Source organism: Coenobita brevimanus, chromosome 14 (genome assembly GCF_032717465.1).
Source record: "Coenobita brevimanus isolate Jiangsu-jjx chromosome 14, ASM3271746v2, whole genome shotgun sequence".
Taxonomy (NCBI): domain Eukaryota; kingdom Metazoa; phylum Arthropoda; class Malacostraca; order Decapoda; family Coenobitidae; genus Coenobita; species Coenobita brevimanus.
Genome location: NC_136967.1, coordinates 58,702,527 through 58,730,508, shown reverse-complemented (window position 1 = coordinate 58,730,508; position 27,982 = coordinate 58,702,527). Strand labels below are relative to the sequence as shown.

Below are 27,982 nucleotides of genomic sequence, written 5' to 3'. Positions count from 1 at the left end.
CTATGCATTTCCTGTGAGTAAATCAATAACCCATATCATTTTAATTGTTTATCAAATGGTCATGTACATATTTCTAGTGTTTTCGTGGGTCCCTCCCAATAGCCCCCCAAAAAACAATACTGTAGTCTGAAAGACCCTCGGTCCCCTGCCATTTGGATTACAGGACTTATACTGTGTATATATACTGTACATATATATACAGTATATATATATATATATATATATATATATATATATATATATATACAGTAATCACTCCAATATCCGGATCAATAGAGCCATCGGTAGGTTCGGATATTGGTTTTGTCCGGATATTGGGCCCCAGCTTATGGACTTGTACTTACGGACCCTAACACAGAGAAACACCTATACAACTCCCTCCGGACATGCATAGCACCTATTTAACACCCAAATCACACCAATAAGGCACATAAATGACTGAAATAAATGCAATAGACACATAAAATGTGGGTTTAGAAGTATGTTCATACATTAATAAACATTCTGGTACTTATGGACTCTAACCGAACCTAACCTAACCGAACCTAACCGAACTCTGAAAAACCCATTCCTACTGCACATGCATGAGGTAAGTTTAGTATGGAAAGAAGTACAGTATGACACTTTCTGGTAAGTATAGTATGGGAAAAAATACAATATGAAACATTCTGGTAAATATAGTATGGAAAATAGTACAACATGAAACATTTTGGCTACTTACAGCAAGTCCCTGGCCACCTCGATGAATAACCGCCTCCTCTCGGACTCTGACAGTAAGAACGATTTCCTGAAGCACTTGCACTACACTCTTCCTGAAGTCTTGCACTGAACTTAGTCACTAACACACAGAAGTCCGTTCTTTTCACAGTGTTCACTTTAGTCCAAATAATGTTCCATTAAATTTAAGTGTTGCACATTAACTTTTCCCAAGTTTTTTAAGTTTCCAAAGCCAAAACAAAGAAGGTTAGTTACGTTAAATTTCTTTTCTACTTAGTCTTTTCTCCCAACTTGAAAACCTTAACACAACACACCGTTTTTTTCACTGCACAACTCAAAATTCCCGTGTGGTCTAGTGGAGAAGTTCTTGCTGTTTATTCACTGTCAGAGCCCGAGAGTATCACTGGCAGGCGTCCAAGGGGTGCATCGGTGGGTAGTGGTGATGGCGTACCGACTACAGAAGACTCTGAAGACAGCCGCAAACTCACGTCTGGCGGTGACTCCACTGTAGCTGATGTGCTGGGCTGTGGCTCGGAGCATGAGGGCCTGTCTTGGGGAGGCAACGGAGTGGAACCAGGGCTTGGCACAGCGGGGTCACGGGCCTGAAAAAACTGTCAATCGTTGACTGGACGCAAGGACCGACGATTCTGGCGATTGATGATGCGCTGCCGGAAAGCACGCACTTCCTCCACGAGTCCCAAGGGCCCCATCTCCCTGTCGCAGTCCGGGTGTTCCAGGTGGTCTAGGACGAACTCTAGATGTTCCCCGGAGTGCGCTCAGCTTGGGGATGGCTGGAGTAGTGTCCTGCTGGGCGGAGTCTGCATCATCATCGCCTTCGTCGTCGGAATCTTCAAGTTCGGGACTGGACACCAGCAACCGAAGACGCGATCTCGATATCAGACAACGTCCTGATACCCAGGATCGCCCTCGTCGTCGTCCAACCACTCACGAACATCGTCCACATCAACATCGTCGCCGTGCGTACGTAGCCGTGCATGGAAGTCATCCACGTCAAACCCTAGGAAATCGTACTACATCTGTTCCGAGAAGCAGACGAGACCAACCATTTTCAAGAGTTTTCACAGGGACTTCCTTCCATGCACTAGCCCAGTTGTACAGCGCAGACTTGATGTTGTGGCGGCGAAGGTTTTCCAAAGTCCGCTTGCCTCGAGTGTCACGTCCTTCCCTGCGCTCGTCCTCGTCCTCGAGAACCACCATCACCTCGTCCAGGAACTTCCGACGGTACAGGCGCTTTGTTGCCACGATCACTCCTTGGTCCATTGGTTGAATGAGAGCAGTCGTATTAGGTGGCAGAAACATGCACCTAATACGGCCATTCTCAGCAACCAAGTCCTTGTCGCACGGGTGGGCAGGTGCATTGTCGAGGAGAAGGAGAGCCTTTACCTGGTCGCGAGGAATTCCCAGTGTCTTCGTCTGGTAATGTATGACCTCCTTGGACGATGTGATGGTGAAACCAGTCATTGAAAATCACAGCTGTGAAAAATGCTTTCAAAGAATGGTAGCATCCGAGAGGAAGGACATCCATCACCCCACGAAGGCACCGAGGCTGCTTTGGAAGGCCAACAATAACGGGCTTAAGCCGGTGCATGCCGTTAGCATTGGCACAACACAAAGCAGATATCCGTTCCTTAGAAAGCTTGCGGCCAGGTACACGCTTCTCCGTCTCATCGGCGAGAGTGTTCGTTGGCACCGAGCGATAGAATAGGCCAGTTTCGTCAGCGTTATAGACTTGACCGAGTGAGGCCCTCCCTGTCGATCAAGCCTTTCACCTTGTGCCGAAACTCGTCCACTCCATCCTCGTTGGCGTCCAATGCTTCGCCATGTGCTTTACGGTTAGTAAGGCCATGTCGCAACTTGAACGCGAAGAGCCAACCCTCGGATGCCTTGAAGTCTAGGCGTCGTGAAGCCTTGCAAACGTATCAGCAGCCGCCGTGAGCTGCCTTCCACGTAACATCACAACAGCTGCACGTTGCTGTAGATACCAAATCAACGTGGAGGCGGTCGATCTCTGCATACTTGGGAGTAAACATAACCTTCCTCTCCACGTTGCGTTTGCTTCTCGACGAAGTCAGCCGTGTACTGCATGAGCTTGTCTCGGGAACGCTTGATATCAAACAAAGTCGACCGGGCCAGGTTGAACTCGCGGAGAATGCGAGAGGAAGACCAACCCGCATCAACCTTCTCCAATATCTCCCGTTTCTTCTCCAGAGTCAACACCACTCTCTTCCTTTTCTCAGGAGGCGGGGCCATCATCACACACACTAAGAGTAGGGCAGAGAGCAGCAGGAGGCCTTGCAGCAAGTACGGCACCACCACAAAAGCGAGCACGTGGGCAGCCATTACGAAGAGCGCAGGTCCAGTCGCGGTGAGAGACAGGCGGGAAGTGGGGAGGATGCAGCGGCGCTCTATCGGACGTCGGAGGAATGACGAACCAAAACAATGCTCTCACGCGGCGCGCGCGGCAAGTTCAAATTACGGACGGCAAAAAATCGTTTTTTTTTCCAATTTTTTTGGATTTTCGGACCATTTTGGGAATGTTTGATCCCAGGACGATAAGGTTCGGTTAGTGGGGATGTTCGGTAATTGGGCGTCCGGATATTAGAGTGATTACTGTATATACAGTACATACACTGTATACAGTATAACGGTATATTTATATAAAGCAGCCACAGCTCAGTGGGTTAGATCGCTCCACTCTGACCGAAGGGTGTGAGGTTGAGTCCATCCATGGGTCACTGGTAGACATCAGAATCACATTTTCGTGACATCTTCAAGTCAAGATCATCTTGATCTCCATTTTGACTGATATTGAGTTTCATATGAGCTCACGAAAAAGGGTTGGCAAGATTGTATTCCCTTTACCTCAGAGCCATCTATAAACATTTGTTCGTGCACCATGGCTGCCTTAGGAAATTTTCTGCAAGTAGAGGAATCAAATGATACTATTTGTCATAAAACCGACCACACAGGGTTTTTCCTCAAAATTTTGGCGTCAGATTAAAAGGCAGCTGTACCATCGCTGTTGGACATAAGGTAAAACTGTCAATAACCTCAAGTCCCTCAGGTTGTGGTAGTACTAAGAAAAAACTATTAGAATTGCTCTGGGACTGGCAGTGAGGCTCTTGTTTCAAACAGTTTGCTGTAAAAAAGTAACTAACCATGTCAAATGCCCTTATATGGGGCCACTTATATGTCTCATTGGGTATAAATGAAGAACTTTTACTTTAGTTCCTGCTAAATGGTGCCACCACAGATGTCAGCTGACAGCAAATTTAAATTCTCCATGTCAAATAAACTTATATGGGACCACTTTTATGTATCAATATGCCATAAGCTCTACCTTCTTCTCTACTGAGTTTGGCTCAACTTTGGTAGCACTGAGTTTGTTTACAATATGGCAAGTCGATATGGGTCAAAATACCTTCGGAGGAACACTGACTAATCTTGAATAGTCATGCTCAAAATTCAAAATTGTTTCAGCTTTTGGTGCTCGTGAAAATGGGCATCAACATGATAGCCAATATGCAACATCAAGATTAGTAAAAATATCCTGGCTTTTAACGTCGCGAAAATGCAGCTCAAGAAGGGCATCCGGTCATGAAGTGCTACACACTCCAAACCTAAGTCCTCTACCCAGGGGAAATGCCCTGGCCTTTATCGAAAAAAAGGGGGACACAGCATAAAACTATATATATATATATATATATATATATATATATATATATATATATATACACGAGTATATCATACACAAGAGGTGGTACCTGAAAGTTCCAGTAATTTGAACAGAGGGAGCCAACTATTTGCAGTTTTGCCTTTTGCCACTAGGAGGAGTCAGCAGCAGCCCTTGTGCATTAGTGTGGCCCCAGCCGTGTCTGTGAGCAGACATGTTGTTGAGCTACGCTTACTATTATAATGTGGTGTGTAGGTGGTTTGGCAGTTTTGCCATGGCGGACCTCATTGAACAAAGAACCTGTTGTTTTCTTCGATATCCAAGCGAATGTTCACAAGGAATTTGTCCCACCCAGTCAATCTGTCAGCGGAAAGTTTTACTGTGAAGTTTTGCAGCGTCTGAAGGAGAACATCTGCCGCAAACGTCCAGAACTGTGGAAGAACAAGGACTGGGTCCTGCATCATGACAACACCCCTGCCCCCACATCAACTGTTGTCCGGCAGTTCCTGGCTTCCACTAACACGGTAGTCATTCCCCACCCACCCTATTCGCCTGACCTTGCCCCCTGACACTTTTTCCTGTTTCCCAAGCTGAAATTATGACTAAAAGGGTGTCGATTTCACTCGATTGAGGATATCCTGACAGAATTGCAGAAGGCGCTCAAGACCATCACACCAGAAGCCTTCCAGTGATGCATGGACTCATGAAAAAAATGCTGGGACCGTTGAATACATGCCCAAAGGTACTACTTCGAAGGCGACAATGAGAACTAGGAAGTCTATCTATCTATACATTGCCAGACGTCTTAATCCCATACGGGGTGGCCACAAACAAATTGCCTCCACGTCGCCCTGTCCCCCGCCATCTCACTGCCCTGCTCCCACCTCACACCCCCCTCTCTCATATACCTCCCCACTCCATCCCTCCATCTCATCCTCAGCCTCCCCCTCCCTCTCCCCCCCTCCACCTCACTCACATACACTCTCCTCATCAGTCTCTCACCCTCCATCCTCTCCACATGGCCAAACCACCTCAGTGTGTTCCTCCTAACACTTCCTATCACATCCACATCCACACCACAACGCTCCTTCACATCCTCATTTGTCAGTCTGTCTCTCCATGTGACTCCACAGGCTCCTCTTAAATAACTCATTTCCACAGCTCTCACTCTTGACTTGTGTCCTTCCAGCAATGTCCAAGCTTCACTTCCATACATTAGAGTTGGTATCACAATACTGTCACGTAATAAGTTTTTCACTTCCATGATCACTTCCCTGCTTCTTATCACTGCTTTCAAGGAACCAGCAACCTTTCTTCCTTGTTGTACCCTTTCAAGCACTTCACCCTCCAAATCTCCATCCTTACTCATCACACTACACAAGTACTTAAATGTACTCACATTTTCCATTTCCTTCTCATCCAACCTCACTGTACATTCACTGACTTCACCTCTCTCAAAGGCCATCACTTTACTCTTCCCTACTTTCACCTTTAGATTCCGTTTCTAATAAACTCTCCCAAACTCATCCACCAAGCCTTGCAGCTCCCCTTCGTCTTCACTTAACAACACAGTATCATCTGCAAACAACAGTACAGGGAGTTTCCAAACACTACCCTCTCTCACCAGGGCCACTCCAACATCCACTGCCCTACCTTGTATCTCTTTTATTACCCCATCCATGTACAGATTGTACAACCATGGAGACATGACACATCCCTGTTTCAACCCAATCTTCAAAGAGAGAAATTCACTCAGTTCACCATCCACACACACTGCAGCCTTAGCACCATCATACATACTCTTCACAGCATTCAACAACTTCCCATCTACTCCATATATTCTTAATACTTTCCACAATCCTTGTCTATCCACCCTCTCATATGCTTTCTCCAAATCCATGAAGGCCGCATACAACTTCTTTCCCTTCTCTAGAAACTTTTCCACTCAAGATCTAAGAATGAATATCTGATCTACACAACCTCTTCCCTTCCTAAAGCCTCCCTGTTCTTCTCCAACTAATTCCTCTGTTATTTCCCTAACTCTGTCAATAAATATCCTATCATACACTTTTCCTATTACACAAAGAAGACAAATGCCCCTATGATTACCACACACTTCTTTTTCCCCTTTTCCTTTGTACAAGGGAATAATTATACCTGACTTCCAATCCTCCGGGACTCTACCTTCCTCCCAGGCCAATCTGCACATCTTCCACATCCATTCTACTACTATCTCTCCTCCATGCTTCAGCATTTCACCACACACTCCATCAATTCCTGGGGCTTTCCCCAATTAGGAAGTAAGGTAAATTATTTTCCTACAATATCCAAATTTCTGGAACTTTTGGGTAGCACCTCGTGTATATATACATATATAGATAGACAGATAGATATAGATAGATAGATAGGTAGATAGATAGATATACAGGCGGCCCTCCACATTAGCAGAATCAACTTTCGTGGGTCTCGCACATTCACAGATTGCCCCTCTGTGAAGCCAAGACTGAATTTAATGGGTATGGTTGTAAGAAGCTGAGGAAAATATGTAACTGATGACTTGCTCACACATGAGTGTGGGCAAGTCATCAGCTATCTGTGATATTTTATGCTGCTTTCAGGTCCCAGATATGGTTTTTTAGGTACAGTATGTGCACACTTACACACAGGGGGTGATTTGCAGCTATAGAGGCATTTACAGGAGTGCACACCAAACATTCGTGGAAAATCCACATTCGCGGGGGTCTGTGTCCCCTACCCCCACAAATGTGGAGGGCCGCCTATATATATATATATATATATATATATATACAGTAATTATAAAAGGGCTGCATTGTTTGTTTGTTTGTCCTTCAATCATGCCCAAACCACAGGCCAGAGACCTCCAGACCCATATATATTCTAAATCAGGATGATCCAAGGATGGTTTGGGGGGGGAGCCAAAATTCAGATCTGGGTCATTTGGAGTCAACGGTAGAGTGTTCACCTTTTAGACCTGGGTATGTCAGGTACCTCTACAGCCCAATTTTTGGCATGGACACTCACATGACCTCCAGTTCGGACAATGGCTATGTGAGGTTGGCCTCTGAGGTCATTTAAGGTCACTGGTCAGAGGTCATTTGCAGTCACTGGTAGTACATGCTCAAATGCCTGGACCCAGCAGCCCAATTTTTGGCGTGGAGACTCACATGACCTCCAGTTCAGACACTGGCTAGGTGAGGTTGACCTCCGAGGTCATTTGAGGTCAACGGTAATAGTAAACATGTGCACAAATACTGTGCGTTAGTCTGCGAAAGCTGAAACAGAAAGCTTCTGGACCTCTTATAATCTCCCTTCAAAAGCATAAGAGGTGCATGGTCTTTATGGAGTAGAAAGGATGATTGAACTGGAACAAACAGGATTAGAGTGTTTGTCTTTTGGCCCGGCAATGCTGGGTACCCCTAGTAGTGTGTGTGTGTGTGTGTGTGTGTGTGTGTGTGTGTGTGTGTGTGTAATTCACCGGGTCGGTCAGGATCACTTGATGGTCGTGATTGTCAGCTTTTACCCTCCCGGAAGGGAGCTGAGAGCTCATATAGTCCGATCTAAGGGCAAGGCTGTGACCTTCACACACGCACACACCTGTCCCCTTGCTCAAGGGGGACAGTAACCACCCACTTCGTCAGTGAAACTTTTTGCAACCTGAGCGAGGCGCGAACTCCCGTGTGTGTGTGTGTGTGTGTGTGTGTGTGTGTGTGTGTGTGTGTGTGTGTTCTTACCTAATTGTTCTTACCTAATTGTATCTTTACAGGAATGAGTCAAGCTCGTACTGTCCCGTGTCTTAAACCATATTTATCGTACATATCCTTAAATTTGTGAATTGTTTTGGCACACACTATTTCATTCGGTAGTGCATTCCACTGCTCAAATGCTCTGTTAGGGAAACTGAATTTCCTCACGTCTTTATCACCTCTCTTCTTATGCAGTTTTTTGCAGTGTCCTCTTGCTGATGCTTCCCCATATGTTAAGTAATCATTTATGTCTACAGTATTTTCTCCTTCCCTGATATGCATTTATATAGCATTATCATGTCACCTTTTTTCCTTCTCTCCTGTAGTGTTGGTAGATTCAGTCTTTCTCCGTAGCTTAGATCCCTTAAGCTTGGTATCCATCTTGTAGAAGCCCTTTGAACATTTTCAATCTTGTCTGTGTTTTTTGAGATGAGGACTCCAGACTACTGATGCATACTCCAGGGTTGGTCTGATGAATGATGCTATTATCCTTCTTACTATGTCTTCATTTATGTATGTGAATGCTATTCTCATATTTGCAAGCAGTGTATACATGTCACGTACCTTCTCACTGATGTGGTCAGCCAGAGATAGTCTGTTATTGATAATCACACCTAGGCCCTTCTCTCTTTCTGATGTGTGTAGGGTTTTATTACCTAACGTATAATCCCAATCAGGTCTTTTTCCACTTTTACCAAACTTGATTACATGACACTTGTCCACATTGAATTCCGTTTGCCATGTATTACTCCATTCATGAAGTTTATTTAATTCTTCTTGTAGCTCTTTAAAAAAGTCTGTGTTAATAATTCTCCTTTGTATTTTTGCATCATCTGCAAACATATTTAGATAGCTTTCATTTCCAGTGTTACTGTCTATATCATTTATATACACTAAAAACATGATTGGTGCCAGCACTGAGCAATGTGGTACTCCACTAGTCACTTCTTTCCATGATGAGTAGTTTCCTCTTAGTACTGTTCTCATTTCTCTTTTTATGAGAAAGTCTTGCATCCAACAAAACAGTTTGCCTCGAATTCCTCCTTGATGGTACAGTTTCCATAAAAGTCTTTGGTGTGGTACTGTGTCAAATGCTTTCTTGAAATCTAAATAGATACTGTCCACCCATCCTTCTCTTTCCTGTATTGTGTCTATTACTCTGTTATAGTAGCTCAACAGATTAGTAACACATGATTTTCCTTTTCTGAAACCAAACTGTCTTTCTGTTATCATATTGTGTTCTTCTAGATGATTTACCCAAGCTTTTCTTATAAGCTTTTCTAATACCTTGCTTACAACACTGGTCAGTGATACTGGTCAGTAGTTGAGTGGATTTTGTCTATTCCCTTTCTTGAATAAGGGGACAATATTTGCTTTCTTCCAAATATCAGGTAGTTTACCTTGAATCAAGGATTTCTTGAAAATTAAAAATAATGGTTTACTTAACTCCTTTGCACATTCTCGTAGCACCCAAAATGAAATTTCAACAGGACCATTTGCTTTTCCTCTGTCTAATTTACTTAACTCCTCCTGTATTACTTTTTCTGATATTTGTATATCTGGTAGTATGTGTGGGCATGCATGCTCCACATAGTCCTTCTCAAAATTTTTTTCTTCTGTAAAAATTGATTGGAAATTCTTATTTAGTGCTTCACAAATATCTTTCTCTTGTGTATAGGTGATTCCCTCGTCCGTAATGGATTGTATTATATCTTTTACTTTGGTTTTGCTTCTGATATAGTTGTAAAACAGTTTTGGTTGATCACTACTTTTATTTATTATATCCTCCTCAAACTGTTTTTGGGCTTCCCTCCTTATTCTTGTATAGTCGTTTCTTGCCTGTTTGTAATTATTATATGCCCTTTCACTATTGTGTCTTCTGTATCTGCTCCACAACAAATCTCTTCTTTCTTTTGATTTTTTACATTCTGTATTGAATGTGTGTGTGTGTGTGTGTGTGTGTGTGTGTGTGTGTGTGTGTGTGTGTATTTACCTATTTGTAGTATACAGGGATTGAGCAATGCTCGTGTTGTCCTGTCTCCATATCCACATTTATCAAGTCTGCCTTTAAACATATGAATGTTTTTCTCATGCACCACCTCTTTGTCTAAGTCGTTCCAAATATTTAAGTATTTACCTAATATACCTAACTGTGATATACACGGAATGAGCTATGCTCGTGGGTTTCCGTCGCTGTTTCTCAATAAGTCAAATTTAGCTTTAAACTCGTTCAAGTTTTTAGACTGGACGATCTCTCTGTCCAGGCTATTCCATAAGTCTATACTTCTGTAAGGAAAGCTATATTTCTTGATATCCTTCAAGCAGCTTGACTTTTTCAATTTCATTCCATGTCCTCTTGTTGCTCTCTTATCCCATACAAACAGATCTTCTTTGTCAATTTTATCTACTCCCACCATGGTCCTGAACACGGCAATCATGTCTCCCTTCTTTCTCCTTTCCTCTAAGGAAGGCAAATCCAGCTTTTCTAGCCTCTCTCTGTATGACAGGTCTGCCAGACTGGGACCATCTTGGTTGCTGTTCTTTGTATTCTCTCAATCTTGTTTATATCTTTCCTTTTGTGTGGGGACCACACTACCGCTGCATATTCTAACCTGGGGCGGATCATGGCCACTATTAATTTTTTCACCATCTCCTCATCCATATAATGAAATGCTACTCTTATGTCAGTCGAGTTTATAAGTCTCTTCAACTATCTTGTTAATGTGCTTTTCTGGTGACAAACTATCTTGGACCAGCACTCCCAAATCTTTCTCTTCTCTCCTTTTTGTGATTAATTCATTACCCAACAAATAATTCAGTGATGGCCTCCTGGTACTTTTACCCATTTCCAATATTTTACATTTCTTTACATTAAATTTCATTTCCCAAGTCCAGCTCCAATCGTGTATCCTATCCAAATCCTCCTGCAGTATTTTACAATCCTCCTCAACCTCTACCTTCCTCAAGATCTTTACATCATCAGCAAACAGACTAGCATAACTATTCACTCCATCTACCATATCATTTACGTAAATCAGGAACATTACTGGCGCCAACACCGAGCCTTGAGGGACTCCACTTGTTATTTCCCTCCATCCAGACATCCTATCCTTTATTACTGTCCTCATTTGTCTGTCTCTCAAAAAGTCTCTCATCCATTCCAGAATTTCCCCTTTCAGTCCTCCTATATATTCTAGTTTCCACATTAGTCTCTTATGAGGTACCTTGTCAAAGGCCTTCTCTAAGTCTAAGTACACACAATCCACCCAACCATCTCTCTCCTGTACCACGTCAATCGCTCTTGAGTAAAAGCTCAACAAGTTAGAAACACATGACCTTCCACTTCTGAATCCAAACTGACATTCAGCCAAAATACAGTATTCATCTCTTCCAGATATTTTATCCATCTGTCTTTCAGGATTCTCTCACACAATTTTGCAACCATGCTGGTTAGAGACACTGGTCTATAATTTAGGAGTTCTTCCCTGTTTCCTCCCTTGTAAATTGGTACCACATTTGCCCTCTTCCATTCTTTTGGCACTTTCCCCTCTTCCAGTGAGCATACAATTAAACTGTGAATTTTATCCGCAAGTTGTTCTCTGCATTCCTTCAGAACCCAATTAGAAATTCCATCAGGTCCTGGGGCTTTCCTTACATCTTGAGTTTCCAGTAATTTATACACTTCCTGTACCTCCACTTTTATATCTTTCATCACCGGAACATTTCTAATCACTCCCTCCCCTTCCACAAGCTCCTTTTCTTTAGTGAAAACTGACTGGAAACGTTTGTTCATTATTTCTGCTTGCATTGCCGCATCCTTATAGACCTCTCCTTCTACTTTCAGTTTGGTGATTCCTTCCTTTTGTTTCAGTTTGCCATTAACAAATCTATAAAACAGTTTGGGTTCATCCTTGCATTTGTCAATTATACCTTTTTCAAAATTCCTTTCTTCTTCTCTACGTATTCTTGTGTATTCATTTCTTGTTCTTTTATATTCTTCCTTTGTTCTGTTGTTACCTCTCTTTCTCCAATTGTTCCACGCCTTATCTCTCTCTTTTTTTGCTATCATACACCTTCTATTAAACCACTACTTTTTCCTGTTTTCTTTCCTTCTTACTCTTGGTACAAATTTTTCCACTCCCAAATTATAGAGGTCTAGAAAGATATCCCACTTCCTCTGTATCTCTCTTGTTTCTCTGAATTTTCTCCAATCCGCATTTTCAAAAAAGTTTCTCAATCCTGTAAAATTTGCTTTCCCAAAGTTGTATCTTTCCTGTCTATGAAGCTCGTCTCTTGGCTCGACGTTCCCTATTATCATCTGGAACTCAGTGACCACATGATCACTTTTTCCTAAAAGGACAGAGATATTTCAATGATTCTATTACATCGGGTTCTTTGGTAAACAGTAAATCTAACCTTGCTGGTGTGTCCTCACCTCGAAACCGTGTCTCTTCTTTGACCCATTGCGTCATCACGTGTATTTACCTATTTGTAGTATACAGGAATTGAGCAATGCTCGTATTGTCCTGTCTCCATATCCACATTTATCAAGTCTACTTTTACACACATGAATGTTTTTCTCATGCACCATCTCTTTGTCTAAGTCGTTCCAAATATTTAAGTATTTACCTAATATACCTAATTGTGATATTGTGTGTGTGTGTGTGTGTGTGTGTATATATATATATATATATATATATATATATATATATATATATATATATATATATATATATATATATATATATATATATATATATATATATATATATATATATATATATATATATATATATATATATATATATATATATATATATATATATATATATATATATATTTACTTATTATTAAAATATTCTTGTACCTTTTTTCTCTTAGTGTTCTGGGGATCATTCATAGTTTGCTATATTTTTATCCTGTGTCCTCAGCCTCACCTTACCTTAGTTACTGTTTCCCAGGATTAAGGTACTGCTTCATAATTACCAGCCTTTACATACATCACTGTATCTACCTATCTATCTATTGCCAGACGCCATAATCCTGTAAGGTGTGGCCATTTGACTTTGAGTTATTTGTTTTATGGGGAGGGGCACTAACCCTCCATCAACCCACTTGCTGACACGTAGGGAACGCGTATGGTTTGCTTATATGGCTACCACCCAGCATTGTAAATGGTTTCTTGGCTTACAGGAAACCAATTGGCTTGTTACTCAATGCAAAGCCACCTGTAAAGGAATGAAAAGCAATAAGAAGTGACAGGAAAGATGGGAGAAATATGAAGAGAGGAGAGCAGGCACAGAAAAAGAATGATAAAGGCTAAGAAAGAAGTAGGCAGCACTACATCAAGTGAGTGGATGATGGTCACCACCATCTACAACAACATCATTGTAGTACTAGGTAAATTGGGCAGCAAGAGGCACTGTGCCCTTTAAAATACATACCTGTATATGTATACTAAAAATGAAATGTTACATGTTTTACTGATTGTATAAGAAGCATTTCAGCTGTAAGTGTTAACTAGCTGGGGAGGAGGGTTTTATGAAACAAGACTTAAATCTGACCTTATGAGCTACCCAAATCCATTTCAAGCACTATACCCCAAATGATTTAGTAAATTTATAATTTTGCACATGCACCATTAACAGCAACATTTGCTAAGAAATTATAACCAGTAATTTAAAATGAAATTAGATTTTTGCTTATTCAGAATGGTGTTGTGTCTTCACTACTTTGGGTGCTGGAGCTGCCTATCAGTCTGGGAGTTGGAGTGGTTGTGGATGCACTAAGGAGGAAGCATATCTCCCTCACCATAACCAAAAAAGTCTGCAACACAATTGGTTAGTGATTATTTCATTCTGTACCCAGGGCCGTAATTTCTGGGGGGGCTAGGGGGGCTATAGCCCCCCCAGTGTTTTCTGTATATTAATTTGTCAAAACTTCAACTAAGATTGAGGGCTTGTAAGGCTGAAACTGAAAATAAAAAGGAAGAAAAACGTGGAGGATTTCTGTTGAAAATTCAAACATATCTAAGCCTGTTTGATCGAATATATCTAAATTTGATCTAGAATGATCATAAACTAAATCATAATAGTACCTGGATTTTGATTATGCCAAAAGCATAAAGGCAGGGTGGTAGATTATTTCAAAATTAATCCTATTATAGGCATGTAAGAACAATCTTGACAAGGGTGCAGCAGATAACAAACATATAAAATGGACAAATTGTAAATCTTAGTCACAGTTTGAGCTGGAAGTTCAGACTCCTTTATTTAAACACCCATCTCCGTTGCTAAACATACACGCCTCATTAAGCATCAACTTTTAGGAAGAATCAAACTGAAAAAAATCAGATGGTCTGCAAACTTAAGCATTTTGATCTAATTTTATGTTTGTAGTATGGAGATATATACATCTGGTCTAGCCCCCCAAAAATTCTGCTGAAAATTACAGGCCTGGTACCGGTAGTCAGTGATTATCTATTCCCATAGGTAATTACAATATGGACTTATGATATTCAGTGACAAAGTTGTATACTGTAACAGTTGTTGAGCATGTGAATGTCTGCATGTTGTTTAATATAATAACATGGTAACACCTGTAGAAAGGAACTTTTAAAAATAAACCTTATACAATCATGAATCATTCAGAAAACTTGCACTAGAATGCACAATACTGTACAAGCTGATGACATTAAAAAACAGGCACCAGAATGCTTAGTACAGTACTGTTCTGTTAAATTTAAACCCTAGTTTATAATTTTAGATACATTTTGTAAATATTTACTGTAGCTTTATCCTGTAAAGTGTTGTAAGGACTGAAACGAAACTTAACAAATTAATCACTGGTCTGACCAAGATTCAATCCCCAGCCCAAGCGCTCTACACACACACGTTACCACTGAGCCAAACAGAAGATCCTGCTTTGCCTTCAGGTAACAAGGGCATTTATAGACACCATTACACCCCCCTTTTCTGCCTTTGGTGATTAATTTGGTGAGTTTTGAACACACAATAGTGTGACATCGGAGGTGACCATTGGGGACGCTGCGGACCACACCAAAGTTTATTCCTGGGATGTAAGGACAAGAACGCAGCTACCCAAGGATCAACATCAAACGCCAACCAAGCCTCGCCTCACATCCCACACCGCTACCAACCAACGTAATGACTGAAATGAAACTAAACAAATTAATCACTGGTCTGGCTGAGATTTGATCCCTGGCCTACACACTCCATGCACGGACGTTACCACTGAGCCAAACAGAGGATCCCCGCTTTGGATACAGATAACACAGGCATTCACAGACCCCATTAAAGTGTGACTGACGTTTTTTATTGTTGTCTGAGTAACAGCAACTGACATTCTGGAAAAAAGGCCTAACTCTGAATGTTCTGTCATTAATTTTACCTCTTGTTGTTGTCAGCTGACTATTATGCCATCTAAGGACAAACATACCTAATCACCTGCCCTATTTGTCTCTCCTTCGTCACTGCTAACAACAACTGAAAGAGAAAGAGAGAGTGTGTGGAGAGAGAAGATGGGGTCACTTGGGACTGTAATACACACTTCCGCCATCCTCCTTCCTCTTCTTCTTGCTAGCTTTTCTGCTTGTTGTCGAGCAGATTTTTATCTTTTAAAATTTGCCATGGCTAATGATTTGAATTATCTGACTAATAAAGTAAGTTATTTGTTACTTGGTACCATACATTAAAACACACTCCTGCACATCACAGACGAGAAAATAAATACAGTACAGTATATAAATAATGAGTGGTATGTGGGGGGGGGGGGCAACCATCATCCCTTCACGTGATGTAGTGCTGCCTGCTTCTACCTATGATGACCCTACACTGAGTGACATGCCTAATGGTTTCCTGTAACCCTGGAAACTTTCCAGTGGTAACCAGTGCTGGGTGGTAACCAGAAAACCAAAAAACAGGATGCTGTGAAGCCTACTTATGGTGTCTCTGCTGACTGGGTGAAGATGCAAATGTGGTGTCCACCCAGGAACCAAGCCCCTACATTCTTCCCCATGCCTCGCTGTGGCAATGCACTGTCTACCACAAGGGAACATTAGTTCATTTCATTCAGTGGCCCCACAAGGGAGACTACTTGTCTGTAGTTGATGGGTCTGCTCAACTGGAAAGACCTGGGTAACTCAACAACAAAATAAAAATAACAGGCAAAAAAATATATACTGTACTTTTACACCTCTGTACACAAATGTTGCAACTTAATTCCACTACAACTAAACTGTGAGAGATGCTGACCTCATAACAGACACACTCAAACTGCAACAAGTTCTCTTTCCCATCACAACTAAAAGGAGCTTATTAAGATGATAAACCAATGCTTTTTGCATACAACAGGAAGTATGGGAAATCAGAAAACCACAGTTTATGGGTTGATGTTCTACTGTACAGTTTCCTAATAACAAACAAAATTTAAGAAAATGTATCAGAAGTTTATCCTTACCATGTCCAATAACAACTTACAATACCCTTCCACCTAAACAAATTCTAATGGTATAGTAGGCTATGCAGAATAAATGAGTCTGAGTTATGACCTTAATTCCCAATAGGTAAATGCTGTACAGCTTTTTTTATTGCTAAATATGAACAGAGCTTTTTATATTGTTAAAACAATGTGGTAGTAAAGGCATAGTCGCAGGTCGGTGTGCCCTCAGTGGGAGGTAGGGACAGTCACCATCCACCCACCCCATGTAATGCTACCTCAGGTTTGGTGAGTGACAAGCCAAAAGGTTTCTTGTACCCCAGGAAACCATCACTGTAGTTCCAGAAGGCCAATGAATGGCACTGATGAATAGGAGGTACACAGCTAGTTAAAGAAGAGAACCCAACGGAATAAACAACAAGTGCAAATGGCTGATGAGGAAAACTGAGATGAAGGCACAGAAACATGGATAGAAACTGCAAGCAGGCAGTTTGGAAATTAAATAATTATAACAGACTCTGTTTAGGACCTTTGTGTTTTCTATCACAACAGCCACAATTTCACTGAAATTTCCAAAGGATATTAATCAGGAATCAATGTGAAAGCAGCAGACATTTACCTTTCTTTTCTACCACCTTACTTAAACTCTTCCACTACCATACTTGTAGTATCTTCCCCATTCAGTAACCCAGCACACTGCGAGCCATCTGTCTCGACAACAACCATAACTTTCCTCTTATCTACATTTTAAGGCCTCATTGGAGTCATTGCTCACAAACATTCACAAAATTCTGATGCAGCCAACTATGCTTAAATTGACTCCCAGCTAACAACATGGAATCATTTGCATAAATTAGATTTGAAACATTAATTTTCAGGTTTGATGTTGGCTGGAGTGACACCCATTATTGTGGTGGAGGCAGACTGTGGGTGGAGAGGTTTGGCTGCAGCAGCTTTGGCTCTGGTGGTGGTGGGTAATTGTGTCTCATTTGTGGGTGGCTACTACTACACCCCTGTGGATCTGGCCCCCTTTAATGCTGCCACACTCTCAGGCCTTGCCAGCACATTCATTGGACTGAATGGCTTCATCACTCCAATTGTAGTGGCCTGGCTAACTCCCATGGTGAGTTCATCTCCTGCCATGCCAATTTATGCATATCTATTCAATCTTTTTTTTTATAGTTACTGGTACTGACGATAAGAAACTGGACCCTAAATATCACTGGATGACGCAAAAACCAAGGTTAGTTACACTCCAAATTTAACAGCCAGCCAATCTGTGATGGCTGGCATATACACATATCATGATCATCCTCCAATATGTTTCCAAAATACAGTACAGTAAACTCTCAATTATCCGTTGTCGCAACATCCGGCCCAACGCAATATCTGGAGCTGCTAGCTTGGCACATTTAAAACAACATCCGGCAAAATTATGCAATATCCGGTGCCAAAGCAGGACACAGCTGGTGGTCTATGCAACATAAATGGTAACCAACCAGCACTGCATTGCTGTACTTTATCATTACTTTACTGTATTTTATGCTCAATTTTCATTTACTCATCATCGTCATCATCATCAGAACCTTTCCCAACCTAAGGCAGGGTGAGGAGTAGTAGCATCCAGATAGCCAGAGTTTACCCAATTCAATGGGCCATGCTTCCATTCATTCATCATGGGAAAGTTTTAAGGATAAAGGGTCGAGATGGGCAGTAACACAATATCCATCTCAATGCCAAGTACTGAGCCAATGGGGGGTACTATGCAATATCTGGCATTTTGTTATTTAATGTAGAACGTAGCTGAATTATGCCAGATAATTGAGAGTTTACTGTAGTAATGTTTGTGATGGTGTCCCCCATGGATAGCAACCCATTCTTAAGGTCTTGTAGACAAGTCTTACACCATAACTGAGTCATTCCTGAAATTCAACCTGTCTGTGTGACCAAGTGCAAAATTCGTCATGGCTTCAAGTCCCCATTTCCTTGGGGATTGTTACTCTTAAGGTGGTGCAGCCATTATCAGGCCCCTTAGATCATATAAGCCCTTAAAGGTATAACCATGGTGGTTCTTTGGGGGCTCCAACAGGCATCCACGTAGCCATGGGCATTTGCTCTGTATCCTGTGCTTCATCCTGCATTTCTGAAGGGTTTAGAATACAAAGTCCCAGCTAGAAAATGTCACTCTGGTGCATTATGCCCAGTGGCTGTTGGGATATCAACAGCTTGGGAATTGTAACCTACTGTGTTAAATCTCTTACCTTTTCATTACTAGGTAGGTGGGGAAGGGGAAAAAACAAATATGAATCTCTAAGTAGCTACAGCAGCCCCTCCAGATGCATGCATTGTGCTTTAACCTAGGGTACAAGATATCATCAGCTCACACAGGCAGAGATCCATAACCCATTATAAAAACCAAGATTCGTTAACCAACCCTCTAGCCTCATCCCAACAAAAGACCCTCTATGATCCCAGGTAGACTGCAGATATGCTATCTAAGGGCATAACCTGCTGTATAAGGACAAAGCAGCCACAAGATTATGGCATTAAAGAGGTTTAACAAATGAAAAAGTGTGAACAAAATCACCACAATGCATCCCAACTACCTTCTAAAAGAAACCTCCCAACTAGGCTGCCTACTGTACTGAGGTAAAACAGACACAAGACAGTGACATTAAAGAGGCTACAAAACAAGGGAAAAACTAACCACAGGGGCAATTCAAACTGTCAGGGACCTGTCTCCCAAGCACCATCACACAATTGGCATGCGCTTTCTGCATATGAGATATCCTTAACCCGTCACGTCCTGAGATTTTCCGCACCTCCGACATCCCCCAATCCCGAGGTTTTTGGCTAAAACCTCCGCTTTTGGTGAGAAAAATAAAAAATTCATAGAGAAATCGCTCACCTGAGATTTAAAATACTTGATCCAGGTAGGAGTTCCTCCTTACCTGACTGGGTTTTCTAACATGCTGGCACCAAAGAAAACGAGTTCTATGGGAGGGTAACTATTTCACACAACTCATAAATGGTATTTATTTATTTACTTGGTACGAATTTATATGTAGTATGAGAGTATATTGGTTCTCAAGCAGTAATATAGGCATTATAAGCATTGTTCCACTCACTAACTAATCACCATACCTGACCTTTTTTTGCCACATTACCTGATCATTATTTCTGACTGTTTCTTCTTCTAATGCTATGTAAACTTTGTCCTCCACATTGTCATCGATTGGGGAATCACTCTGGCCCTGAATATCTTTACTGGCCAGGTCACTGGTAACAGGTGAATTGCCGAGACAATGGCGTGAGGGGGGGAGGGGGAAGGTTATGCAGTGTAAGGCATTGTCCCTGCTTGGCATCTTGTAGAGGAATAGAGGAAGGTGTCCCGTGTATACGTACAAAAAATCACGCGCAAAAATTGAAAATTGTGCAAATTAGGGACCTTGCAATTGCACGACGTACCAGTACGTCGCCGGGACTGGCAAATGCAAAATGTTGCAACGTACCCATACGTCAAGGGGACGGGGCGGGTTAATGCCAATTTTTGGAGGATCCAGTGCATGCAAAACTCGTGCATCTAAAGGATCTACAGTATTGTCTCTACATTTTTAACTCTTTCATATCTCATTTGTGCAGATCAAGCAATGTTGCTTGGAAAGAGCAGGCAAAAGCTAGGTAGACTGAAGAAGAGTTTTGTAGATGTCTGTGAATGACATGCCTTCAAATTAAATGCAGATTTGAGTGATGGTAACTGAGAAAGAAGGTGACTTCCAATGTGACTTAAACTGGTGAGAATTTTAAGTGCAGTACTTGGATGCAGTGCTAAAAAGGAGAAGTAACAGTGCAAAAGACAAGGAAGGTAGAGTGACAAAGGGAAGGAAAGAGCTGGTGCTATGAAGATGTTGATAAGAACCAGAGGTCTCAGTGTGGTGGCTGCAAATGGCTTGAACAAAGGAGTTTTGGTACCTACCAGCAATCTAAAATATGGATGTGAGATTATGGTGTGACATGAAAATGAATATGCAAGCGTAAGATCAGTGAAGAAGGGACTCTTGAGGAATGTGTGTGGAGTGCAGAGAGTGGATAGGGTATGGAATAATGTGATTTGTGAAAGATGCAGAGTAAGGATGTTTGTAAATACCTGAGCAAATGAGAGTTGTATGGTCATGTGGAGAGAATGAGTGTGAATGTAGCTGTGAAAAGTGTGGGAGGAAGCATGGTAGGCCAAGAAGATGGTGGACAGATATGATAAATGAGTTACGCTAATGAGGCTAGCAAAATAACAAGGGACTGAGCTAGTTTGATGGAATTTGTGTGGAGGACTGTATGACAATGGTTTGGCACCCTTTCTTGATCTGACAGTCATTGGATTGACTCCAATGAATAAGCAGATGTGAAGCTACATGTGACAAGCTGAATATACCTATCAGGTGGAGCCATGAATCCAGGGACTTGAATGGTGAGTGAATGAGAGTGTGGCCCATTCAAAGGGGCAAACTTTGGTTAGCATCTTATTCTAACAATTTCTCTCTCTCTCTCTCTCTCTCTCTCAGGGCTCTACCTCATCCCAACTTATGGAACTTATGGAGGGAAAGGTCTAGATGATGATGATGACTTTCTTTCTTCAGTTTTTTCAACTTCGTTCCCCTGCAATAGATATTTTTTCTTGCTTTCTTTTTTCATTATTGCTAATACCCAGTACTATTCTTTGCCAAGGAAACTGTGCACCACTCTACTTTGCTGGTTTTGTTTCACCTTCCACTCTTCATGGAGAAATCTGGAGTGATGCATGCTTTTATTCCTGTTCTATAAGATTCCATGCACGTTTTTTGCTTTAAGTATCCTGGTGGGGTCCCGGTAGCCTGGTGCACAGTGTCTTGCCATGGCTGAAGGATGTCATTTTGCCAGGTTCTGCATACCATACTCTTTATACAGAATCTGTCTACCTATCTAAAGCTGGATGCCATAATCCCATAAGGGATGACCACAAACAAATTGCCTCCAAGTTGCCCTGTCCCCTACAATTTTGCTGTCCTTCCCCCAGCTCACACATCCCTCTCTCTCATATGTCTCTCCACTCCATCCCTCCATCCCATCTATTTAGAGAAACTTGGCCTAAAATGGCTACCTCTCCATTATGAATGCTGAGCTGTAATGAGCGACTAACACTAACATATGATGCTAGTCACTAGGAAGTGGTGTGGAAAGGATGTAGAGCCACAGCATTGTCTTTCTCTGTCTCTGAGCTACATAAAATAGGCTACATAATGACAAAAGCCTGGGCCAAGTTAAGGTAAAAGAACTACAGCAGACCCTCGCTATAACAGAATAACTGAGGGAAAGCCAGGTTCACAGGTGATAGTACGTTGTATCTGAGGGTCCCCCCTGAGGTGGGATATCAAGCACATGTTTGAAAATAAAATGAGAATACCGGTATCCTATTATAGTACAGTAATAAAAATGTAAACTATTCCCATTTTACACCTGGCCCATAATTTTGCCTTTTTACAGATTATTTCACATCCCTGTCACAACACTTCTTAATGACCAGTACAGTATTACTACAGTATAGTCTGTTATTACAACTCAGCAATCATGACGGGGAGAGGGTAATTTCACGCCAGGTTACAGTAAAAAAAAAAAAGAAAGGGTAGGAAACATGTACTGTGACCCATTGCACCCCACTTATTGGACACTGTTCATTATACCCAACAAAAGTTTGGTGGGCTTCATGACATCCGTTAAATTCGATATCTGCTATATCATGGCAGCGAGGGTCTACTGTACAGCACTGGAATTAGAAAGAATGAGTACTGCATATGCTGAAGAGGGGGTCAGGGCTGCATCTACCCATTTCACTCCTATCAGGTCTTTTCCTTTCCAGGATTAATTCTGCAATATATACCAATATACATCTACTTCTCTTTTTCTATGCAGGGCAGTAGAAGTGAGTGGCGAGCAGTGTTTTGGCTAAGTGCTGCCATGTATCTAGTTGGGGCCTTGATATTCCTTGTGTGGGGAAGTGCTGATCCACTCCCATGGGCCTTGACCTCACATGACAAGCACAGGTAGGGGTCAAACCAATGACTAATGACACAAGTGAAGAATAAGTAGGCATGGAGTGGGTGACCAAGAATGAGATGGAGGGATGAAGTGGTGACATGTAGAGGTGTATGGTATGTAGGAGGACTACTAGGCCTTGGGAGCAGGCTGTGAAGCCTATGCCCAGAGTCAAAAAAAAAAAAAAAAAAGTGAAGAAATATATGAGAGAGGAGTGAGAGTTGGAGGGACAGCAGAAAAATGGCAGAGGATAGGACAAAGTGGAGGCAATTTATTTGTGGCTACCCCTTACAGGATTAAGGGGCTAGGTAACAAACATATCTATCCATCCATCCATCATCCAATCCTATGTTGCCATATGATGAGCACAGGAGCCCAGGGCTAGACAAGTTGGTCCTGACATTTAAGATGAGAGTGACCAGCCTCACTCATCCCTGAGTGGCATTACGTGAGCAATACACCTCAGCCACCCCTTGGATATAAACCTTCACTGGCTCAATCTGCTTGGAATGCCATTATTACCCACTAAACCACCAAGTGACATAATTTGGTTATATGGTTATCATCCAGCGTAGTAAATGGTTTCTTGGTGTACAGGAAACCATTTGGCTTGTCACTCAGTGTAGAGTCACCCACAGGCAGAAGCAAGAGGACAGAATGAAGGAAAGATAGACAGAAGAGGGAGTGTAAAGTCACCCATAGGCAGAAAGACGAGGAAAGAATGAAGTAAAGAACAACAGAAAAGGAAGGAAAGAAAGAAGGTAGGAGGAAAGGAAAGGAAAGGACAGACACCCGGGTGCAGCACTACATCAAGTGAGTGGATGATGAGCGCCCCCACCAACTATTATCTCAATACCATTCTGCAAATCCTAGTGCTATATAACTATAGTAAACAGGGGAAGAACATTCATGAAATGCCATATTTCCAGGGCACCAAGATCCAGAAGAATTGATACCTGGTGCTTATGGACACTGTCTGAATGTACAAGGTACAAGCCCTAACAACCAGGTCCATACCCAAGCTGCAAATACATATTTGCAAAATGACGATAAAAGTTAAGGAATTAATTTCTTCTGTACAATAATGCCTTTCTCAGTGTTTTTATTTTTTTTTATTTTTTATTTTTTATTTTTTGACTTAGGGCATAGGCTTCACAGCCTGCTTTCAAGGCCCAGTAGTCCTCCTAGCACCACTTTGGCGCTAACACCCACCGTCCATATTGAATACATGCTATGGCTGTCTCATACAGGACTGGTGTATTGGTATTAGCAGGGGTATATTTATGACATGTCGGCGGGTCTTTGGGTAGTTCAGTAAAGTCTGCATTTATTAAATTCAAATCCTTAAACTGTTCCCTGCCCCAGTGGAGATTTCAACCTGGGTCCAGTAGGACTGCAGGCCACCTCTCTACCAACTGAGCTTCTGTGCTCGACTTTAGCAGCTAAGAACTTATTTATATAGTTGAAGAGCGCTCTGTGAATGGGTAAATGATGACTGTTTCTAATTCCTTTGGCTTCTTCCTGTGATCACTGACATTACACAGGAGTAACAACAACAAAACAGAGAATTAACCAGTGCAGTACAGTAAAAGGATTTAGCTGAGTGGCATTTGAATTTACTGCTCTTCCTATTGTACATAATTAGCAGTGGTTTTTGAACTTCATTAAACACTGAAAACCATTTTTACTCCTTTAATTTAAAAGGAAACATGTTGAGGCAGGGGCATATTGCTAACCTAGATTGTGTTAAACTGGTTAGCATATATTCATTTAAATTTCCATCCCTCCCCTTTTACACTGTTTTTGGTTATCAGTACAATACCCGTCATTCACTTAAACAACAGCCAGGAGGCAAAAACTTTATTTTTCTTATGCCAAAGAAGGTCACAGAGAAGATCCCCTCCATGTGGGTATTGCTGCAGTTTTGGACCATCAAGCGGGTATTATTGCAGCTTCGGTATGGGATATTTTTGCAGTTTCAGACAGTCCTGCCCCTCTTTTGTGTGTGTGTGTGTGTGTGTGTGTGTGTGTGTGTGTGTTTTCTATTACAATACTGTATCTCTGTATCTCATCAAATTACGGGTAGGGGTTCTTCTCCAAGATGTTTTCTTTGGAAATGCTTCTTCATGGTGGTTTCATTTTCATTATGTAAATAATTTCCCATACTTAGGGGGACAACCTTACTCTATGACATCTCAGATATTGTGAGATCCAGTGATGCTGCCACTTGTCAGTCTCTTTCAATCTTTCCTTAAATAAGCTAATCAGGCAGCTGAAGTGTTGCCAACAACATAAAGCTTATACATTTTCGGGGAGCTGATCAGAGTCAGTCATGGACCCAAGTGACCCAACCTAAGCCAACCCATGTGAAATACCTGCTTGGCGGAGCGAGCCAGACACCACCACCCCAGAAGGAGGGTACAGGGAGGAGACCCCCACCCTACAAGGAGATGACAAGGAGGCTGTTCCGCCTTTAGAGCGGGAATGACATATCTTCCGACGCCTCTCTTCCTCGCAGCCGGACCACCAGGCAGTATGCAGTTTGAGTGCACTACACCCTGACGGAGGAAGCGCTCGCCAGAATTGGGGTAGGACTTATAACAGTCAAGTCCCAAGCAGGCCCTCAGACGCCATGTCCACTGGATCACCCTTTGCAAGAGGAGGGGACTCCACCAGAGCCTCACGTCCTGCAATACCCCAGGGAAGCAGCGGCATAGTAGCGTCCTCCGGATCTACTGTGGGAGAAGTGACCACTGGTTCTCCTCCCTATGCCACCCACCTTCAGGAGCCAGCACTTCGGCACATCTCCCAGACGACCTTCGCTGGATCTCCCCAGGAGGGAGGCTGGCCCAGGGGTAGTATCCACCGGATCTACATTCGAGGGGCAAACCACCGGTCGTTCCCCAGCTGCACCAGCCCCCAAAGGCAGGAGGACAGAGTCCACCGGACCTGTGGCACCAGCCAGGAGATCCACCGGGCCTCACCCTCCGGTCGTCCCTGGGACAAGTGGCTGCCCGAAGGAGTGCACTCCGGATCTCCTTCAGCCACTGCCCCGAGTAGGAACCTAGGCAGTGCCTACCAGGTCTGTCTAGCCGAAGGAGTACCCACCGGGTCTCCCTCTCGCGCCCCAGCACAGAGTTCCAGCAGGGACCATCAGGCCCGCCAAACCGGGGAGCAGACCACCGGTCACTCCCCCTCTGTGACCCTAGGGGTTCCTACTGAGGGTGAAAACCCTTGCTCGGCCCACCCCTCCTGCGGCAGAATGAGATGCCCCTCTCCCCGCCTCTCCTGTACAAAGGGTGGGAACTGCTCTCCCGCAGGTACCCCACCAGAGACAAGCCAGGGCGAGACCACCTCTAGGCCAGGCATCCTGTTGCTGCGGCACCACCCTCGCCACCGACAGACACTGCTGGACTCCCCCAGAGCGAGCAGCCGCAGACCACCTCTGATGGCCTCCTCCTCAATGCGAGATCGCAGTCCCTGGTGTCGGCGAGCCACCCATGCCACCTGCCACAGCTGCCAGACTCCTGACGCAGCCAACCCCTGACGGCCGCCTCCCCTGGATGGAACCGCAGCTCCGTGAGGGTGCTGCCTGACCTGCAGCCCACCCTTGGCCCAGGCCTAGCCAGATCCGCTCCCAGGACCCCCACCACGACGAAGGGCAGGCGCCGTGCTGCGCGCCTCCTAACCCTATTCAGCCCTAGCCCCGAGGGCCACTCCTCTCCCAGGGCCCCTACCGAGAAAGTGCCACCCACCACTCTACCTTTCAGCTCCAGCAGGACCGGTGGCAATCCCAATAGCGACCTACACCAGGAGCACACTCCTGGCGGCCCGGCCCCTACGCCCGGCCGCCACCTGCGGCTGCCAGTGAAGCAGGCCCCTGGCGCACACCAGGGCCCCTCACCACCTGTACTCATGAGTAGAAAGACCCTAAGACAGTTGTTACCTCCCCCATCAGTGCGACTGTATGATCTTGTGTGAAACAGACCTCCCCTAGTGTCCCTAGTGATGCCCCTGCCCCCCCCCTTCTTTGTGAACTGAACTGTAATCCCAGGAAAACTCACATTGAACATTAGTGTTGGTAAAAAGGTGTGAGGCCCCGGCCAGCTCCCACGTGTGCCACCCCCCCCAATGCAATACACAGTGGACTACCCCTAAGTATCAGTGTTGTGCCTCGGCCCCCCGAGTCGTCATACACTCCACTCTCCCCTCTTAGTCTTATCCTGGCTACCCTGGGTGAATGCACCAAAGGTTTTACTCTCTGTGTCCAGGTCACGCAAGAATACTGTCACAATAGTGTCTTCCGTCCCTGTCACATGAGTAGGTAATAGGTGATATATCTCTCCGTCCCATGTCACACAGATGTAACATAAGGCAGCCTATATCCCGTCTATGTCACGCGGATGTGCTATGGTTGGTATAAGGTTTCGTCTATGTCATGCAGATATGCTATGGAATGAGAATATATTTTCCTGTCTCTGTCAAGCACGGTGTATATCGAGATAGACAAAAAGGGAAGTGTTGTGTTACTCCTACCTCTGTGTATATGTTAATGAGACACACCTGACATATTGTATGTAGTACACGTGTACTGTAGTGTGAAATTACTCTGTGTAAATGTAAGGTATATTTCTCTGTATTGGTCAATATTCTGTGTTTACTAGGTTTGGTCACAGAATGTAATGTGTACTGTTTTGTAACTTGCTTTACTGTTAATATACGTGTCTTTGATCAGTCAGTGTCTGGGCTTCCCCTCCTTGTCTGCATACTCTGGCCCAGTCATGAACAAAGAACCTATGGTCCGCACCGTACCTGGCCCTGAGAAGTTGGGCTCAGGCTATGCTGCATAACACCATGAGCATGCTATTTCAAAAATGTCCTTGTGCTGATTGTGCTCCTGTGTCTCACATATAATAATTTAGCTTTCTGTCCATAACAATGCGGTCAGCCCGGGTATCTCCTGTTATCAGTGTTTTGCCTAGTGAGATATCTCTTTACTATAATAATTTATTACAGTACAGAGAAGAAAAGTGAAATACCTGACGTAGCAGCAGAACACCACCGAGATGTTGCGACCCCCACCCCAGGAGACCACGGAGGGGCTTTGAGGGCGCGCACGCTATCCAGGCAGTATGGGCATATGTCCCCTACTACCTTGCATCCTTATTCCCCGCACCAGACCCAGTGGGGACTGTTCAGTGCGAGGACGTTACCCTCCAGCTGGACCAGCCCTCACCAGGTTCAGGGTGGGGCTGAAGAGTCAATCCCAAGCAGCACCCCTGTG

General features: G+C 43.3%; 1 protein-coding gene across 1 annotated transcript in view; it reads left to right on the top strand.

Moving 5' to 3' along the window:
* The window catches only part of LOC145390416 (uncharacterized), a 49,937-nt gene extending 22,389 nt beyond the window's left edge, over nt 1–27,548 (top strand). The window contains exons 7-12 of the mRNA XM_080265348.1: nt 13,886–14,015; nt 17,511–17,755; nt 22,576–22,706; nt 25,318–26,181; nt 26,235–26,663; nt 27,434–27,548. Of these exons, the coding sequence (XP_080121474.1) occupies nt 13,886–14,015; nt 17,511–17,755; nt 22,576–22,706; nt 25,318–26,181; nt 26,235–26,663; nt 27,434–27,548 (1,914 nt within the window). The remainder of the gene's footprint in view (nt 1–13,885; nt 14,016–17,510; nt 17,756–22,575; nt 22,707–25,317; nt 26,182–26,234; nt 26,664–27,433) is intronic.
* The last annotated feature ends 434 nt before the right edge of the window (nt 27,549–27,982 follow it).